Below are 18732 nucleotides of genomic sequence, written 5' to 3'. Positions count from 1 at the left end.
TATACTTTCTCAACTGTGCAGTTCGCGAACCTGAAAATTACCCCATGGCATTCTCTGTATTCAGTAGTACTCCACCCGGCAGCATGTAACAGCAAGTTGTATGCGTACCGGTGGGGAACCAGTTTTTGTTCCGCTTTATATGCAGAGGGCGTCGGATTATTGGAAATCTGATCCTATTCCTATACGGGCGAACGCGCCCATCTTACGAAGCTGGTTTAGATCAAGAGGAGTTATTTAGGGCTCAGAAACCTGACTGTTACTACTGTTGTAGCCAGGAGACAAAAATTCACATTTAGGGTTAGGTAATCAAAAACCTAAATTCAGAACGAGAGAATCAAGGTTATAGATATAGTGGCATAGGGTGTCCGCTATAAAGACTTTCAAAGGACTAAGTCAGGATATTCCTTTTAACACCGCAGCATTCCGTGCCAAGCATCTCCTCGGCCAAGAATAAATACCTAGAACCCTGCATAAGAACTGTGATTTGCTATTTTACTGCCATTTTCAGTCAATAGCTGCTTAACACCTTCTTGCCTTTAAGGTGGGAAAAGATCAAAATAAGATTCTATATTTTCTATGTCTAATGATTGATAAACACGTTTATACAAAATGTGTGCTGGTTCTCCGATTTTTGCTGAACACTTTGTAGTAATATTCATGCGCCAGAGCTTGGTCCCCGTGTTGGTATGTTTTTGGTAGTGATAGAACTCTTAGTTAGATCTCGTGGAGGCCAGTGCCATTTAGGTATGGATTTTGGATTGGCGATCATTTGACAGAAAGTCTTTAACAGGATTCCTAAACACTTCCGTGAATATGAGCAAGATACATTCTTGTTTTTACTTAGGGTTCCTCTGCGGTGAATACTCATATTCGTACTTTCACTGCGGAGTAGGTATGCCTGTAGCCTTGGACTTGGTCACTCTATAAACAACTAACTAATTAGAAGCTGTGGTGTACTCTGTAAGCTAATATCCAATAGTGTGGATGGATAGCACGTCCCTAGAGTACAGTACCTGGCTTAGTTACTATTATTCTTATTATGAAAATCGAGTATACTAGCACCACTGCTACACTGCCTTTACCTGGACTATACCACACCACTCAATGCCGCGAAAAGTTTTCTATCCGCCCCCAAAATTGAAAGTGGGCTAACGTAGTGACTACCACAGCTTAATTTTCATCTTTGTATTGATCTATCGAATAATTGGCATGTTTGTATGGCTTCTAAAGCTCTTGATCTAACCAACTATAGTAATAATACCTATGAAATGGTATACGATGTAGGTAATATGGTTACGTTGAAGAATCTGTTCTGCACCTCCCCTGGCCTGTGCATGTATGGAATTTGGCTACTACCTGCAGCTCTCCCCACTATTCTGTTACTAATATAATATTGATAAGTGAGCGTATGTCATTCCATGGGAGAGTATTCGGGTTTCTATATATATATACAGGCCAGGGAAGGTATAGCCAAAGCTCCAGATCCGTGACCTCACGTATAATGGTTAAGCTGTGATATGTCTAATGATCTGATCGGACTAACAAGATAAGCTTCTCTTAGCCAGGGTTCAACCCCTTTCCTCAGCTCGGATACCGAAAGAGGGAAGTATTCTTTAGGACTGACCCGAGTAGGGATAAACTAATAAGACCAAACTAATGAAACTCCTGTTTGGTACGGCTAATGACCACCTATATCGTATGATATGTTATGGGGTCATCCCAAGGCAGTGATGATCAAATTCGAACCTCAATAATTAGAAGATATGCATATCCTCTTAGTCGGATTTAGGACTTCAATATTCAACAGCGGGCTTTGAGGACCGAGGGATAACTGAGATCCGGAGTAAAAGATAAAATGATATTAGTCGATCTGGAAAGTTTTATAAGTCTCTAATGACCCTTAGTAAAATCTTGTATGTTACTCACTCAACCTTTCTTCAATTTCCCCGATCATTCATCCATATACGTCTATAATCTGTTATCAACATGCAGTGGAGATCCTCCTTTATTTCTCTTCTTGTTCTCTGGATCTTCTCGTTCACCAATGCGATGCCTGATAAGCTCTGCATGGATAATATAGCTCCAATCGGCGAGGTGGCAGAGAAACAATTGGGCCCTACTATGGACAGGGACGTCTGCAAGAAGGGTATAAAGCCTAATAAGGCGGATTGGAAATGGCTCGAGCCTCACATGCAGGAAGCATTATCAATAATGTCAAAAAATGCTCCCAGAAACCAGATTTGTCAAATTACAAACCAAAAGTCGAAAAGCTTGCAGACGCGATTGTGGCAAAATGCACAAAGACCTCCCACAATTACTGCAAGGAAGAAGACCTTAACGAAGTCAAATCATGTGCAGTTTCAGAGGCACTCGGGTAGGACATGATGAATATGGATAAGCGGAAATACACAGACAAAGCCTGTGAAAAGCTTGCCCCTGTTTGAAGAATCCAAAAACCTGGGGGTTTGGCAAAACGTTAATAGTAGAATATGCCAAGTATAGAGGGTAAGCGAAGAGTCCCTCAGATGATTCCTTCATATATATTAACGCAATATCATAGGGCAAATGTCTAGACAGTTACAGCCTAAAACCTCAGTAAAGTCCTTGTATGGATGTGCCTACCTAATGGGCAATAATGGGCGCCTTATGGGCTGTCGAAAAGAAATGAAGCAGCAGGCGTTTGGATGGATTCAGCCCGACATTTATGGAAATACTCTATGATGTGCTAGTAATAACGCCAAAAATTATCATCCCAATATCTTGGATACTTCCAATTTCTCCCCGATACCCGCTACTGGGTCTTTGGCTGCTTAAATAATGGAGCGTCTGTTTCATCAATCGAGCACATTTTTAAGTTTCTGTTTTTGCTTCGAATGCTAGACCCCTTCATCCTATGCCTACGGCTCGCTCCAACATATCGCTGTGTTGCAGGCGGTTTATGGGAAGCACCACATTATCTTCCTCATTATCACTAATTAGTCCTTGGCCATCAAGAAGCACTATACTATTTTGCTTATCTTAGTAGAGGTGGTGGTATGGTGAGGCCTATGGCAATGTCTATTAATTGAGAAGGGGTTGTTTGTATAGCTTAATGTAGGCTTCGACGCTTTAACAATACGCCAGGCACCAGTCATATAACCATTCCAGTCCCCTCTAGCGAAGATTAGTCGCCAGTGTAAGTATGATACCAATTATAAACAGATTATCATGAACCCATCTATTTTGCTATAATAATCAGTAAGTTCATCTCTTGCAGCACCTAGACTTTCTGCATAAATTGTTTCGTTTCCAATGTTGATGGCTAACCTCTCAAAGCCACTGCTCCTTTACGATCTGATCAGCAACGATATGCCCAGCATTAAGTAGTAAAAGAGATACGTCAGCCCGCCGGAAAATTCGCTTGATCAACTCAGAACATTTATGTAATGCTGCTTCAGACCACGCGTATACAGATCAGTACTCAGTTGAGCTGTCCCACCCTAGTAGCCAAGTCAGCCTGACCATTTCTAGTCGAGATATCAGATAACATCACATAATACAGGCTAATCTAATTTTATAAAATATGTCTAGTAATTATAATACTTCTGATATATATGTCTTCTCCTATTTTATCTTAATATACTAGTCTCTGACTAGTTATTAATAGAACATTAGAAAAATTCTAAATGATTCTTAATAGCTCTATTTTGTTTATTTATTCTTAATATACATAAAAATAAAAATTTAAAAATAATAATAGGAACCATATCGAATATCACGACTCACGAATAGCATTATGCATATGTTGAATGTATTGAGGTTGCAAGACCTCCAGCCGATGTTGCTTTTTGTTTCAGTGGGAAGAGCAGAGTATTCCTCAGCACAGTCCGCTATTCACGAAAAGCTAGTATTTATCGCCCATAGAACAGTTCTAATGAAGGTAGTTACTTAATGTACTGATTCGATTTGGTCAGAGTTATGCTAATAGTGAGTTCGGAACCAGTGTTGGTAATGCTATCCGTCACCGGAAGGCGAGGAGACTCGATTTGAATTCGGATTTTCTATGTAACTTTATGAAGGACTCCATATCATCATTTCCCGTTTTCGTTGGTTAGCTGGCCGGCCGTTTACTGTATGTATAAGACATGTAAGGTTGGTTGGAGACGTCTTTGACGGCATGTACATGACGTCTACGACTTTCTGCTCAGTCGATTGCAACCTCAACTCAGTGACATGTGGTACCGAAGGTATCAGACGTTTCTGTCTACCAAGACAAAGTATTTATTTCCGGAGCTATTTGGCTTGTGTCTCGCCGAAAAAAAATTGTGCTAATGAAGATTAATTAAGCAAGCCTAAACCTTTTGATAAGAAAGTTCCTCAGTCAGAGAAAAGGGCAATATGAAAATTGAGCACTATGTTATCCATATACTCAGGTTCTTCGGCATATCTTCCTTAATGGAACCGGAGCAATATCCCTTGCATCCTGTCGATGGTGTCACTACGGTGAACGAGTCTCCAGAGAAGCCACCCATATTCCCTGCTCCGGGAGGTGGATCTGGGGATAACCGCATCAAATGTGATTACAGTCGTATGGGATCAGACTGGGAGCATCCCGATTCTCCAAGTGAGAGGCGTGTCTGGCTTCGAAATAAAAAGACCAGCAAGGAGTTCAACATCTCCACCGATTACGAGAACGAGTGGCCACTCGGGATCAAGAGAAAGGTACGCAGGTCATGGAAACTACTTCGTTAGAGGAAACAATGCTTACTATCTAAACAGTACCATGTCGAGATACTAAATGACACACATGCCAATTGGGATGGAGTGGAGTTCCACGGGGCAAAGCTGATTAACGGGACCTTTCCTGGGCCATGGATTCGTGAGTGGAGCATGTCTAGTAAGAATTGGGCGATGACTGATACCAAGACTAGAGGCCTGCTGGGGCGACGAACTTGGCAAGTATTGGCCCATCCTCGTTTCCAGACCAGTATACTAACATGAGCCGACAGAAATCACAGTTACAAACAAGCTTTCCTATAATGGGACTGCGATCCACTTTCACGGACAACGTCTGCTCAACAACAGTCTAATGGATGGTGTGCCAGGGGTAACTCAATGTCCCATTGCACCAGGACACAGCTTTACCTACAGGTTCAACGCAACGCAATACGGCACCTCGTGGTATCATAGCCATTACTCTCTTCAATACACCGATGGAGTTTTGGGGCCCGTAACTGTCCAAGGACCAACCTCCGATAACTGGGATACGTCGGTCGACCCAATTCTCCTAGGTGATCATATCCACGAAAGCGCGTTTCAAAGGTACTATCAAGAACAATTCGCAGGCCTGAAGGTCAAGGGGAACCATGTCAAAGGTCCACCAAAGATGCAAAGCATTCTTATCAACGGGCGAGGTACGTCCACAGGACCCTAGATTCGATTCAAAGGAAACACCATCTCAGCCAAGCCAGGCAGTTTTGCTGGTATAAAAGCCGAAAAATACAAACAGAAGGTTGAAGGAGTAAGTCAACCCTTTGCTATAACGATTGGCATATTGCCCTGCATAAAAAAGAAAGAAAAGAAAAAGTAGATGGCCAATAACTGCCGCCAGGGTAAACGCTATCTCCTGAGATTGATCAATACTTCCACCGATACGACGTATATATTCACTATTGATAACCATAACTTCACCGTGATTGAAGCGGACCTGGTTCCTGTTACTCCGTACAACGCAACTTACCTAGCCATTGGGATCGGTATGTACTTGATGGCTCTGTTTTCTCCGGTGATTTATACTCACCGATGCTAAGGTCAACGATACCATGTTGTGCTCAATACTTGGCCCAAACACCAGCGCAATGGGACAGATGACTTCTGGATCCGAACTATTCCAGCTGATCACTGCAGCAACTTTGATGCTTCTGCTGGGAAGTACCTTGAAGTGCGGCAGGGGATCCTTTACTATAATGAGAAGATGGGATGGCCGGAGACAACTGAAAGTGAAAAGGTCAGCTATGAATGCCGCGATGAACCCTATGAGAACCTAAAGCCAGTATTGCCATGGAAAGTCCCCAAGCTGTCCCTCGACGAACGGGGAGAACTTTCTACCCCGAATTCCACTATTCGGCTTGCAAATTGGAGCCTGCCAGCTGAGCCTAACGTGCCTGCGGGTCCTTTGGTCAACAACTGGAACATGATGGACTACCCAATCTGGGTGGCCTATTCAAAGCCCACCGTCAAACATTTGGATGGTCCGTTTGATAAGCATGCCGTAGTCTATGAAGTCTCAGACAATGAAACCAGCCACGAGAAGTGGAATTACATGGTGATCATCGGCAATCAGACAACAGACCCTGGCCAGGGAAAGAATGGCAGATTGGTCCCTGCCGCACATCCAGTAAGTCCATCCCAAATCTTGAAAGACACGCAGATATCGAGACATTGCATCTGACCAATATGATTGCATAGATCCACTTACACGGCCATGACTTCGCCCTCCTGCAGCAGTCGAATAAGTCATATGTTAATTCATCATCACTGGATCTGAAGTATGACAACCCCCCTCGACGTGATGTTGTCCTTCTTCCAAAGAACGGGTTTATAGTAATTGCCTTTCGGACGGACAACCCGGGAACGTGGGCTGCTCACTGCCATATTGCCTGGCATGCTTCAGCCGGCCTCGCATTCCAGATCTTGGAGACCAAAGACCGATTCAAGGACCTCTTGAAAACAAAGCCTCTCGATGTCGCTCAGTTGGACGACGGCTGCAAAGCGTGGGGTGAATGGTTCAATAACTCCCAGAACCATTGGCACCCTGGTGGGCGTTTCCAAGATGACTCGGGTATTTAGAGCCGCCGCCAGGATACATGCCGTAGGGGTAAGTGGAGTCTGGTGAAATCGAAAAAATTAGGGGCCTGCGTTGCAACTGGTGGGAGTTGCATCTAGTTGAAGGGCTAAATGTGCGAAGGACGTTTACTTCATGTCGGTAACGTAGACCGGATTGAGTCCCGCTGGTAATTATAATAATGAATCCGAAGTGAGGGTGTGATATATCATAGATACTTGGAATCCCCCCTTATGTCGGTTCACGAAGGTAACTTCCTGTTGTTGAATTTGCCCTAGGTTAGTCAATTGAGGCCTGAGTCTTGGCCAGAGGTGTTATCAGGTCAGGGTCGGGTTCAAAAAATTAACCCTCAAAAGAACCACGCGAATCTATTCCAGGGTATATACAAACGATCCGTAGTTGGAATATAGTAGTATCTTTAAGGGCATGAGTTACATCATCGCTTCATACAAGAGATGGACGGGATGGGGAGAAATCCGTATCATTTTAATGTACAGATGCACAGACAAATGTCAGCGATATATATTACGATACAAATTCAGCAGTAAAATCCCTCCCCCACAATTACTTAATATATATCACTTTTCTTAAGAAAGCGACATAAGTATTAAACTAAAACAACCTACTAATGTAACCCATTTACCCAACCAGTACCTAGTATTACGCTTGAATTCTTCCCTGGCTGTATTTTACAGGTCTGCAGGCAGCTTCCCTGCTACTTCCCCTCTTGAATGCAATTTATATGATCCAGCCTGCCCATTGATGTAACACTCCGCAGAAAAATTGGACGATGATCAAGATGTTCAGTTTGGCGAGAGTTTGACTGCAACACAAGCTACGATTTCGGCTACCTCCATACCTGGCCCCAATGTCATTTAGTGGACAATGGCTCCTCCAACCGGCAAACCGCAGAGAGCAACGACCAGCCCAAACACCCCAGAACCCCTCAGTTCCCCTGCAACATTCTGTATACGTCGTATTCTTCACTCTGCTATACGGAGCGGCAGTGTGTTATTCTTAGGCCATCATCTGCATCCTCATCGCCTTATCGGTGCAAATATCTAGGGAGCCGGTGAGCTTGATGACATTCCCAAACACCCTCATCTTAAGTGTCCGAGTACCTCGAGTGTTATCATCCAAGAGCGAGAGGTATCTTAGGGCGGCGAGGATTATCCGGTCCCTAGTGTTCATGCTCACCATCCACTTTCAGTTCTGCTGAGTGCTCCCAGGCGGCCGTGGTGTACATCCAGTGGAAGCGAGGGGACAAGCACCCGACTCTCAGGCAAAGCATGGCCCTAGCAGCTAAGAGCTGGAGCGACCTTGTGCTCTGGAAAATTCTCGTGTGTTGGGAAGGGGGGGGGGGGGGGGGTTTGGGAATAAGTACAGGCCCTCGCTACTACTCTTAGCCCTGTCCCTGCATCTCCTAGGCGAGTTCACAGCTCGTTTGTTTTATTTTGCGGCACCTGACCTGTTTACCCGTTTTCTTTTCCGTTTTTCTTTACAGGCTACACTTATGCCTTTAATCAGCATATGGGTATAAAGAGGTTTGAGGACCAATTGGTGCCGACGAGTTGGTTACAGCAATGGTTATTTATTATCTATATATCATACCAGTCACTCCGCATGTAGAGTGGATACGCCAAAAACAGCTTAAATGTAGCTCAGTAGATATACCCCTAAAGAAATAAGCCGGAAGGTTTATGCACTATCAAAGTTACACGGCATAAATTCATCGTACGCGGTCTGGAGCGTCGGATGGAAAATCGTGTTATGCGGCAATGCCGAGTCCATAAATGCTGACATGCCCGTACTATGCGTTATAGAGGAGACTTGACTATGTGGACGATGTATAGGTTGGAAGTATGAGCTTTCCAGCCCACCAGCAGGGGTCACGGCCGTAGTAAGATCAGGCTGTCTGTTCTGTTCGACAGTAGAGCGCAGAAAAAGCCGGCGATAAAGGCCTTTGCAGACTTTTAGAGCACGTTGCGCAGCGACACTATCGGTCGCCAAAGCGGAAATCCAGTCAAGTGCTTTTTCAATAAGTGAGTTGATCTTCACGGTATTATCGGCGCTGGCTCGACCGCGATATTCCAACTCTATCAGCAGCACGGTCACTGATTGCATGAGGTAGTGCAGAACACACCACCAGGGGGACACTTGGTTCAGCCAGATGATGTCAGGCTCATCAGGTAAAAGGTCGAGAATTTGGCATGCAGAGTCGATACATAGCTCTGCTGTCTTTCGGAGCTTCGTGGAAGGCTCGGAGCCTCGTTCCTGTCTCCCTGACCGGCAAAGAGAAGGTCGACAAATCGTAATTCGTACACTATAAAATCGAAAGGCAAGGCTCCATCTCTGTCTCTCAAATTGATGCGCGTCCTGGTGATGCATGAAGTGAAATACCTCGGGGAGCCCAGAGAGCCACTTGTCTGTGTCATCCACCAGGTCTAACATTGCTGCATTAACCGTAAGCCAAGGTCGTCTAGCAAACCCCGGGCTGTACAATGAATCAATCGCTCGACGCATGATTGCTGTAAGCTCAACAAAGTAGACGAAGTACAAGGAAGTGCTGGGAGCAATATCTGCCAGGTATGAAGCCGAACTCTGACCGCTAGCCTTTTCTGCAGCCGAATCGGGTGGGCTTGGGGGTGTGTGCTTTGTGGCCGTAAAGGCTCGCATATACTCGGCACGAAAATTAAAGTCAGCTAAGAGCCGGGTTACAAATTGTACATAAAACTGCTCCTCTTCGAAAGGAATCGGTAGGGGCGTCGTACAGAACCTATCTGCAGTTCCTGTAGGCCGGCCGGTCATGATTGAAAGTGTGTTTTCTAGTGTGTAGAGTGACCACCAAACACGGTATCGGATCTCTTTAGAAATATTAGATGTATCCTTACTCTCACTTCGAAGGTTGATTCCCATAGCGATGGAAGACCTTATTGCGATACCACATGCCCTCCATGACCTGCAATATTGTAAGTAAGAGCCTACTGCGTGATCTACAAACGGCGGGAAGAATGGAATCACTGTCGCACCTATTGATATGGCCAAAGGCCATGCATAAAAATGCAGTGAGACCTTCAATCTGGACCTGCTGGAGATTGGGATGGTCAGTCAATTGACTACCTGTAATGCTAAGCCGCTGGGCCCGGGCGAAGTACACCATAGGGCTGTCCATGGACTGCACCCAGGGCTGAGGTACCAAATGCGCGAACTTGGCAGCCGCGGCGAGAACCAAATTCAGAATTGCCAGCCACCTCTTTGTCGGCCGCAGATTAGGATTGGCGTAATAGCTCTCCAACTGCTGCGTGAAGGATATTCTGCTAACGATGGGGAAAGACGGATGCACAGTGTGGAAATATAGATGGAGCAGTCTCTCTGCGATATCTGGAGGAGGCCGAATGTGAGGATCAATGTTGCCATCAATGGTCAGCTCCTGGTCGTCTAGGAAGTAGCTCACCTTACTCAGAACCTGGGAGTCGTCGTTCGGGGCTTGGTTCGGAGTGTTTGCGTCCGGAGTCGCGGTGTCCTTCCCCACTGCCCGGTTCAAATCTCGAACCCAGGACACCTCAGAAGGACCACCGATGAATCCAATGGGTTGCAAACCTTTGTTACCGTGAAAGTCTTCTTGTACACACTCTATCCCAAAACAGGAATCTTCTGTCGCAGCTTGGGAGGGGTCGTACTCTGTCGCGGCCTCGTTCGGTTCGGCCAAAAGTCTGTACTTGGAGGATGTTAACAGTGCCGGCGACCGGGGGTTTTTTATCGATCCAAGGGTGGGGGTACTTGGGCCAACGTCCTAGCAATAAGTTCTTCGTCCTCCGGCGCCGCTCTAAACTGCAGTCGGCGAAGCAATTTCTCGTACGCCTGAACCTGACTTTCGAGGTCTTGAAGTCTCCTGGGATGTGTTGGTCCACGGAACGTCGGTTCGCGACACACGGACGGTCCGAACGCACCTTTCCTGAGTGTCCTTCTTCCCATCCACATAGACGCAATCTATTCCGAGTCCCACGCATCGACAGCATGGTTGGTATCCATCGCACTTAGTCTTTTGGTCTCTGCACTCCTTACATGCCTTCTTAGCGCGTGGCCTAGCAGCCGCCTCGTTGTGGATCGGCAATCTCGGGATAGCGACCTTTGAAGGAGGTAAAACGCAGGGAGAAGGAGATTGCAATGACATATTCGATGCCATTCTCGATACAGAAAATGTGGTTTGCCCTAGCTGTTCGCGCGATAGCCGTATCGGTGATGAGGTCGTGACTGGGCTAGTTTCTAACACATAACGCCGTTCGTGCGATCTTATCATTAGTCACTGGTAACGTGGTGAGGGTGACCGAGAAATTGCCCTTTTGTCGTTTTGTGTGGAGCATCACTGATTAATTAATACAGTAACTGATATTCCAAGGTCGGCGCGTGGATCGCCACATATGATGCGCTGTTGGGGTCACGCATAGGGTTTCCCCAGTCGGTCGATGAGCAGACAACAAGTTGCAGCTCGACAAAGGAGCTCTCACCGCTTTCATTGGGTGGCATTTCCCTGCAGTCAATTTGAAAATTGAACAGGCAACGAATGGCGATGGTGATTAGTTGGCAAAAACACCCGGCGCCAAAAGCGTATTGAGGGAGTCCCGCTCTCTGTTACCCTTTCTTACGCTAGGACCTTTCTCACTAATGCATCTTGGTGGGTCCGTCCGGCCCCAAGATGATGTCAAGGTCAAGGTCTCCCTCCCATCTGCCCCCCCACAAGCTACCTTGGTGGATCCCCAGAAAGTGTAGCGGTTCATATACGTTAAAACATACACGCGTGTCCCTTGACTAAGCGAGTCCAAAGGCGGACACTATACACGAGAACCCCGGTTATTTCTGGACCTCGTAGCCTTTTGTCTAGAGTCTACTTTCGAACCACCTCGGACAAGAAAAGGAACAGATACGGATAGATAGATGTGATATACCATCGGCAAGCTTTATCTGCAAGTAGAATAGTGACGTGTGTCGCCAGCCCCTCAAGCAGGAGCCAAAGCTGCTATGGAAGATCCCATAGAAATCGACTATGGATTAACCTAGAAAGCCCAACTGGGCTGCATATGCTGTCAAGATCATCCGAGATTGCTTTTACCCATCGGCATTCCATCGTCGGATGTAAAAACCCCCCCATTTTAGGACCGGCCGACAAGGGGTTGCGGCCCGCGGGCACAGGTCCTTTTGGCTTACTCCAACGTTCGCGTCAAAAGTTGGGACATATAACTACGTGAGATTGCGAGAGAGTGTTAATTAGCATGGAACTCTCCCGCGGGCTCGTATGGATCGAATCCGAACCCGATGGAGTCCGATTGTTCCTCAGGAACTTGGGAGACGTCCGCCCCGTTGGGATAGACGGTTCCCGGTCGCTGGCTCTCGGTATGTATTTGTGTTTCTTGGCTCGTTGTATTCGTCGGCGCTCCATCTTGGCCCTTCGTAGCTGTAGGACACTGCGCAGGATCGGTCCGGTGTCCCCTCTCAGGCGTCTTGGGGGCATCATCGCGGCTCTGCAGAGACATTTTTCGGTTGTTGCTTAGTAAGGATGATGCCGATGATAGTTATCTGAGGCGCGCTAATCTGGCATGAGATAAGAACATCGTACTAGTGATTAAATTGACCAGACGTACTGACAAGCCACCGATCAGTTCAGCTTAAAAAGGCACACTCTTTTGTCGTGTCGCTTAGGATCAACAGTGGTAAGGATCATTGATGATCAGTAGCAGCTCGAGGCTCGAGGTTGGCATATTCTGAGGCCATAATAGCTCGCCCAGTTTTGTCGAAATGTGTCAGGCCACCTGGTCCTATATATCCGCGAACACGAAGCCACCCCCATATTCCCCAGTACAATGATGCAAGGTGCACGTCACAGGGATTTTTGAGAAGATGCTCTAGAGTGTTCAAAAGTATTGTGCAGCAGCACCACATGAAGGTCGCCTTGATGTAAGAGCTGCGTAGGTAATCTCCAATAGGTTCACAACAAGGGCGAACAATTGCCTGTATCGATCGGGGTTGGCGATAATACCCTATAATACCCTATACAGGCAGCCAAATAAGAAGTCGGCCACACACATGTTATTAACTAGTTTAATAAACCTCTAGGTTTGGCCTTCCATTACTACGGTTCACCAAACCATTACTCTGGTCGTAGATCACACGGGATAAGCATATACACGTGGGTCCCATCCATCTGGTAATGCAAGAGCCGGTTAGAATACACCTGATGAATCCCATTAGCTCATTGTTACAGGACCCTTTGTCCAGCGCACCTTACTAAAGGCGGACGCACGAGGCAGAATCTATAGAATAATAAACACCAAACGACACCCGAAGAGAATACATATAGTATTAATTATCCATATAGGCCGAAGCGGCTAGTTCTTTATATATAGAGAGTTACATATGTGAGATGTCCTGGCGATTCTCACGGACGAAAGTAAACCCTTTCACTCCATTCGGTCGTTCCAGGGCATCGGAGGTATTCCTGAAACATTTGGTTCCGTGTCCTGTACGGTATGGTAAGCAACGTCTCCGAATTATGGTGTTTCAATTACCTGCCCGTATCAGAGGCATGGGGGGCTACCTCGCTGCTCCACCATGTATTTATTATTCCTTCAACCGAGCAGGGAGACCTTCCTGGGAGATCCTGTCGACCATGTCATGCAGTAACGCAGGATAGCACCCAATCTAGCTTCCTCAAAAATTGGAGATTATCCGTGATATGCTAATGAGTAAAGAACTCGAAGAAATCCGTATGGCTGATACTGCTGGCTGTAATGAACGGTGTTTCAGGACCAAGTAGTAGCAACCCGCACTATTAGCCGTGCCGTTTAAAAACCAAGGACTGGTCGAAGAAGTCTGCAAACCAGAAGGCAGGAGAATGAAATGCCGATTTGCGTGACGATTACTTTCATCTTATTTCTGGATTTCTCTCGTATCACCTTGACACAACGATAGAGAGAGAGCCATGACTGGTCGCCTTACTTCAAAAGCCAAGTGCATGCAATAAAGTAGTAGAGCCAGTTGGGGTGTATAATACTCATCACCCAATAGCAGGCCAACTGGTTCAATGCCCCTTTTCAGTCATGTCTATGGAATGGTGTAAGGCAAAAGAAGGGCTTGTATATATATGGATCTCCAGCACATGCTCCCAACCTGTCCACAACCCCCCACAAAGAGTGAATGGCTGGGACGACAAATAGTAGTTCAATGTGTGCTTCGCTGAACCTCGGTCAATTACTCGTGAACCAACCCGAGCTCGGCTCGGCTACCCACTGAAATTAGGCCGAAAGCAGTGCAAGGTGTTTTTCCTTGCACCAAGGACACGCGTAGAGTAGTGACATGGCGTGAGTTTGGTATGGAGCATGCTGCCCGCCGAATGCCGGTCGGCTTTCGGTAAACCGTATAGTTTTTTTCTATCACTGATCCACAACCATGTGTCCGGAAATTGTACTACGCCACGACTCATCCCCTTATACTCTGTTCTCTTCTATATGCATTCTGACATTTTACTACTCTCAAGTGGAAGGTGACTTCCCGAAAACTAACCTCCATCGTCTCATCTCTTACATCCTGCGCGGCGTGATCGCCGAGTAAAGATGGACTTATTTAATAGCCCGATCTCCCATTTCTTAGCTTCAATCAATCTATGGAAAGTCGCAACCATCATTTTGCTGGCGATAAATGTGAAATGCTTGCCATTCGTATGGCATGTATGTCAGTCCCCCTGGCCTTTGAGCACACCATGGTCATTGACTGCAGGCTAGTATCGCATCTTCAATCCGCTGGTGAGAGCTGCATGGCTGAGGTTTCGCTCTCGCTCCCGGCCAGTGTTGGCACCAGACTCCAAGACCCCGGCCGTGTTCCTACCCTCTATAACCAGCACATACGCTCCCTTGCTGGAATGCGATTATAATCTCCACAAGTCCAACAGTACATACTTCACCGACTTGGATGCAAGCCGATCATATCTTCTCTCCTACCTCTGCTATGATGGTTTGGCGAAGGTTGACCGCGAGCTCGCCACCGAGGGAAAGAAGGGTATGTTGGCAGCTATTATCGGATCAGTTACCACTAGCTTTAAGAAGGAGATCCGAATTTTCCAGGAGTACGAGGTTTGGTCTAGAATTATTACATGGGATCGGAAATGGCTCTATATTGTGACCCATTTCGTCCAAAAAGGATCTGTGAAACCGGCGGGTTACGTAGCTGCTAGTTCTACACGTCTTGGATTGAAGAATTCGGGTGGGGAATCCAAAACCGGCTCTACCCAGCCGATTATTTTCGCTACGTCCGTATCCAAATACGTGTTTAAGAAAGGGAGATTGACCATTCCTCCGGAACGACTTCTGCGGGCTTCCGGACTGCTGGAACACGGTGATGATAATGGGGTACGAGGAAAGGATATGGACCGGTCCGTTGATGGCCACAAGAGTGCAAGCGATTCGACTCTTCCTGAACATATTGAGTTGGAACGCCTCAAAGGTATGGTTTACGCTGAGTCCTGGAACCGACTGGACTCACTCCACGAACAACTACTCAAGGAAGACGAGATAAGCGAAGGGGTGCTAGCCATAGATCATGTTGGCGACATTTCGCTCCCATGGAGACGGTCTCCGACCGTCTAGAGAGTTGCGGCTCCCGTTGTCTGACAACTACGCCGGTATGTCCCGTTTCCTGCACCATGGCTATAGTCTTTGTTGTGAATCTAGGCTCGGTCATTGTAAGCATTAGAGCTTCGTATACGGATTCTTTCATGTTCATCTTGTATATAACTCTCAAGTTGTCAGGTGAAAGTAATAATAAACCTTCAGAAATACAACGGTTTTAATAGTGTCCACTGGGTTTTCAAAGTCATCTTAGAAAGGGAAATTAAGTCTATAAACCAGTGCTCCATGCCGTTTATTAATTATAGATGATACAGCAAAATTAACCGCATTTAGGGCTGAGGGCCAAGAAGGGCGGAGTATCGTCACTCGAACTGTGACTAGAGAGCAGGCATCTACTTTCGTCATGCAATTAATACTTGTCTGGATGAATCCGAGGGCACCACTAAAATTCTGCTTCATGTGCTTCGATGCGACTTACTCAAGACAGCCTTAATTATAAAGATAAGAGTGGCGCGAACATAACCGTTCGTGTTATTTCCTTTCATGACTTTTTTTCCCCCTCTCTCTGCCACGCCTTTCCCATAGCAGTAGACCTTCATGCATCCATCGAATCTTGCTCAGAACCTTGACCCGCTAGAGCACAATATCCTGAAACATCGAGGGGTTTCTGACTTTCCGGAGAGATCCATATGCCATACCCTCGTAGAGCTATTTTCACCTGGGTCGCACCCATCACCTATCACAGATCGCCGGGAATTCCTACGTCACTATCAGGATTCGATATCGCCTCCCTTACTTTTCATACTACATGCCGTATTCGCTGTCGCATCAATGTTTTATACAAGTGGGAAGGTATTTGACCGTACAGGACTTTCTGTTTGGTCAATGAACAGCCTCCGGTAGATGTCATAGAAAATGGCGTATTCTACTGGAGCCGTTTGAGTATTGCTGCTCCGGCTCAGCCACAAGGATTGCACCTTAAGTTAGGAGCTCTCACTATTCCGAACTATACGCGTCTTACTGATCTGAATTTAATTGTGTAGCGAGAGAGTTTCCTCTCATGGTCTGTCATCTCAAAGGCTATTGCGGTAGCAGTAGCTTTTGGCCGGTCAACACATACAGGTTTGCACCATTGCACCATTGGACTATTAACTCAACAGGTCTTTATTGAAGAAAGTGCGTACCTTGATAATTCTCACGTGGATTCAGGAGTAAAGCCCTCTTTTTCATAAAGTATGTGAAGCTATGGTGTGTTCTGGACAAAGTGCCTTCGCCAGCAAACTCTTCGACTTCTACGCTCGAGGGTCGAATACGTCATGTAGTGGAGAAGGAAATAGAGCTGAACGCCTGGTATAATAAGTCTTGCCCGTCGAAAACGCATTGGAGACCTTCCCATCATAAGTTCTTGCTGTCTCTTCTCTACTCAAGTTACTTGTAGGTCCTCTTGCATTCACGATGGCGGCCAACTCATTAACCGGCCCTCCTTAGTGCTGCTGTATGTAGCATTCAGCTCTCGCTTTTCCCGCGATTGCCGGAAGAGTCCCGAATATCATGCTTCAACGCTGCGACTATGATTCTTTCGGTACTTGAGACTCTATACTCTCATCGGCAACTGCACTACGCTCGAACATTTGTGTGAGTGATCGCGGATATAAGCCCTTGAATATTTAGGCTAATTAACTGACTCACAAGTTAGAATTTTGCACGCACTTCTGTCATGCGTGTCATTCAAGGTTCAGCTAACGGCCTGGTTGCCGTCACCACTGCATATGGTAGAGAGGAGCATGGGAACAAACATAAGGCTACTTCGGGAACTGTCCGTGGTTTGGCCTATTGCTCCGCCTATGGTGGAGCTTCTATAGAATGCTATGCCGAAGTATCAATTTCTAGAGGCTATAACAACGGCTCGTGCCAGGCTTCAACAGCAAGCAAATAGTGTCTAGATTCGTCTAGACGAACCCTAAGGCATGCACCATTCAGAAGATCAAAGCTAAAACAGATTTTACTTCCCCGCAGTCGCATTATTATGCAATCGATGAGTTCGGGGGTCCAGCATCTTGCCGCATATAAGGATGATACAACGGGCGTGGCTATAATCGATCGAAACTGCTCCAGGTAGTAGAGGACCTACAAGAGCTCTAAATACTACCCAATCATCCCTTGAGTGCGACCCAGGAGTTGTAATACATACTCTTCGTGAATATATCAAACTTGGGCCATCTATCCATAATGGAACCCACACTATGCATAAAAACTGATCTCCAGTATCATTCGAGTTTACATAACGCGTCCTTATGTCATCAGGGTACCTTCCAACCTGTAATACCGAAAAATATCACCACCAGTGTTTACAGCCTTGGGTGTGATCATCTACAGCAGACATAGATAGTGTGCACCTGAAACCACTATTGACGGAGTCAGAGCTGGGGCTTCCTGAAATGAAACCGTCTGGGCTTGGCAACCAGCGTTTAGGCGTTTACTGTCACAACGGCCTGTCGAATAACGCCCCATCTTGATTGAGTCTAGTACGCGAATAGCCTCGCGCTTTAACGTCATTTTACTCTCGCTGTAAGCCGGGGCACGTGCAGCTTCCAATAATTTCCGGTCCTTGATAAATTCAAAGATTTCCTCGACGTGTCCAATTTTGTCTACCAGCCCTCGCTTGAGAGATTCGCGGGCATGTAAAGGGTTTCCATTAGCAAACGCCGAAAAATTGACTGTAGAGCGTGGTAGGATGGCTTTTATAAGGTCTATTCGAGGCGCAATATTCACAGTGGACGGATTTTCACACATGCACAACGTAGAATTAGACTTGGATTGGATGCGGAAGTCATGGCATAGAGCGAAAAGAAAACCCAGACCAACAGCACGGCCATTGATAAATGCGATTGTTGGCATGGGGTACCTAAATATCTCATTAGTTGACTCGAACATTTCCAATAAACGGAAATCTCCCTCCACCAAATAGACTCCTCTATAGACTATATGGCTTAGGGTATATGCTTACGTGAGAATCTGTGTCAATAGTGGCCATGCTTGGCGCTCCCACTGCTCATCAGCGTTTGAGGGGACGTCTCTGCAGTAGGAATGTGGATTTCTGCTTGCAGTAACAAGCACGCCAGGCGGGTAGCTTTCTTTAATCGTTTGGAGACAACTCGCAAACGTGTCAAGGAAGGATGGTGAAAGGTTGTTGTCGGGTGGGGACTCAAAAACAAGAAAGTACACGTTTTCAAGGGGCATAGCACAGATAAAATACACCCCTGAGGAAACTGAGCGAGTAAAAAGGGCCAT

General features: G+C 46.3%; 5 protein-coding genes across 5 annotated transcripts; 2 read left to right on the top strand and 3 right to left on the bottom strand.

Annotated features, from left to right (window-relative positions):
* Positions 1-4377: 4377 nt before the first annotated feature.
* BDW43DRAFT_296347 (multicopper oxidase) lies at positions 4378-6828 on the top strand (the record flags this gene model as incomplete). Its single annotated transcript, XM_032044190.1, has 7 exons — positions 4378-4701; positions 4759-4858; positions 4989-5393; positions 5499-5500; positions 5591-5735; positions 5790-6376; positions 6448-6828. 7 exons carry the CDS (start codon positions 4378-4380, stop codon positions 6826-6828), a joined length of 1944 nt encoding a protein of 647 aa, XP_031905809.1.
* A 1574-nt stretch (positions 6829-8402) lies between these two features.
* BDW43DRAFT_319241 (Zn(II)2Cys6 transcription factor) lies at positions 8403-10997 on the bottom strand (the record flags this gene model as incomplete). Its single annotated transcript, XM_032048865.1, has 4 exons — positions 8403-9782; positions 9853-10541; positions 10604-10715; positions 10774-10997. 4 exons carry the CDS (start codon positions 10995-10997, stop codon positions 8522-8524), a joined length of 2286 nt encoding a protein of 761 aa, XP_031905808.1. The 3' UTR covers positions 8403-8521.
* A 653-nt stretch (positions 10998-11650) lies between these two features.
* Positions 11651-12768, bottom strand: BDW43DRAFT_260384 (uncharacterized protein). Its single transcript, XM_032040200.1, has 2 exons — positions 12463-12768; positions 11651-12407 (listed from the first exon to the last, which is right to left on the bottom strand). The coding sequence occupies exon 2, from the start codon at positions 12333-12335 to the stop codon at positions 12042-12044; it is 294 nt and encodes a 97-aa protein (XP_031905807.1). The 5' UTR covers positions 12336-12407; positions 12463-12768; the 3' UTR covers positions 11651-12041.
* Positions 12769-14303: 1535 nt separating this feature from the next.
* Positions 14304-15571, top strand: BDW43DRAFT_260382 (acyl-CoA thioesterase). The gene is made up of 2 exons (XM_032040199.1): positions 14304-14544; positions 14599-15571. The coding sequence occupies exons 1-2, from the start codon at positions 14431-14433 to the stop codon at positions 15457-15459; spliced, it is 975 nt and encodes a 324-aa protein (XP_031905806.1). The 5' UTR covers positions 14304-14430; the 3' UTR covers positions 15460-15571.
* Positions 15572-17811: 2240 nt separating this feature from the next.
* On the bottom strand, positions 17812-18732 carry BDW43DRAFT_305856 (enoyl-CoA hydratase/isomerase family protein; the record flags this gene model as incomplete). The annotated part of the gene is made up of 2 exons (XM_032045883.1): positions 17812-18346; positions 18449-18732. The coding sequence occupies 2 exons, from the start codon at positions 18730-18732 to the stop codon at positions 17812-17814; spliced, it is 819 nt and encodes a 272-aa protein (XP_031905805.1).

Source organism: Aspergillus alliaceus, assembly GCF_009176365.1.
Source record: "Aspergillus alliaceus strain CBS 536.65 unplaced genomic scaffold BDW43scaffold_2, whole genome shotgun sequence".
NCBI lineage: Eukaryota > Fungi > Ascomycota > Eurotiomycetes > Eurotiales > Aspergillaceae > Aspergillus > Aspergillus alliaceus.
Note: the sequence above shows the minus strand (reverse complement) of the source record. Positions and strands in the feature narration are given on the sequence as shown.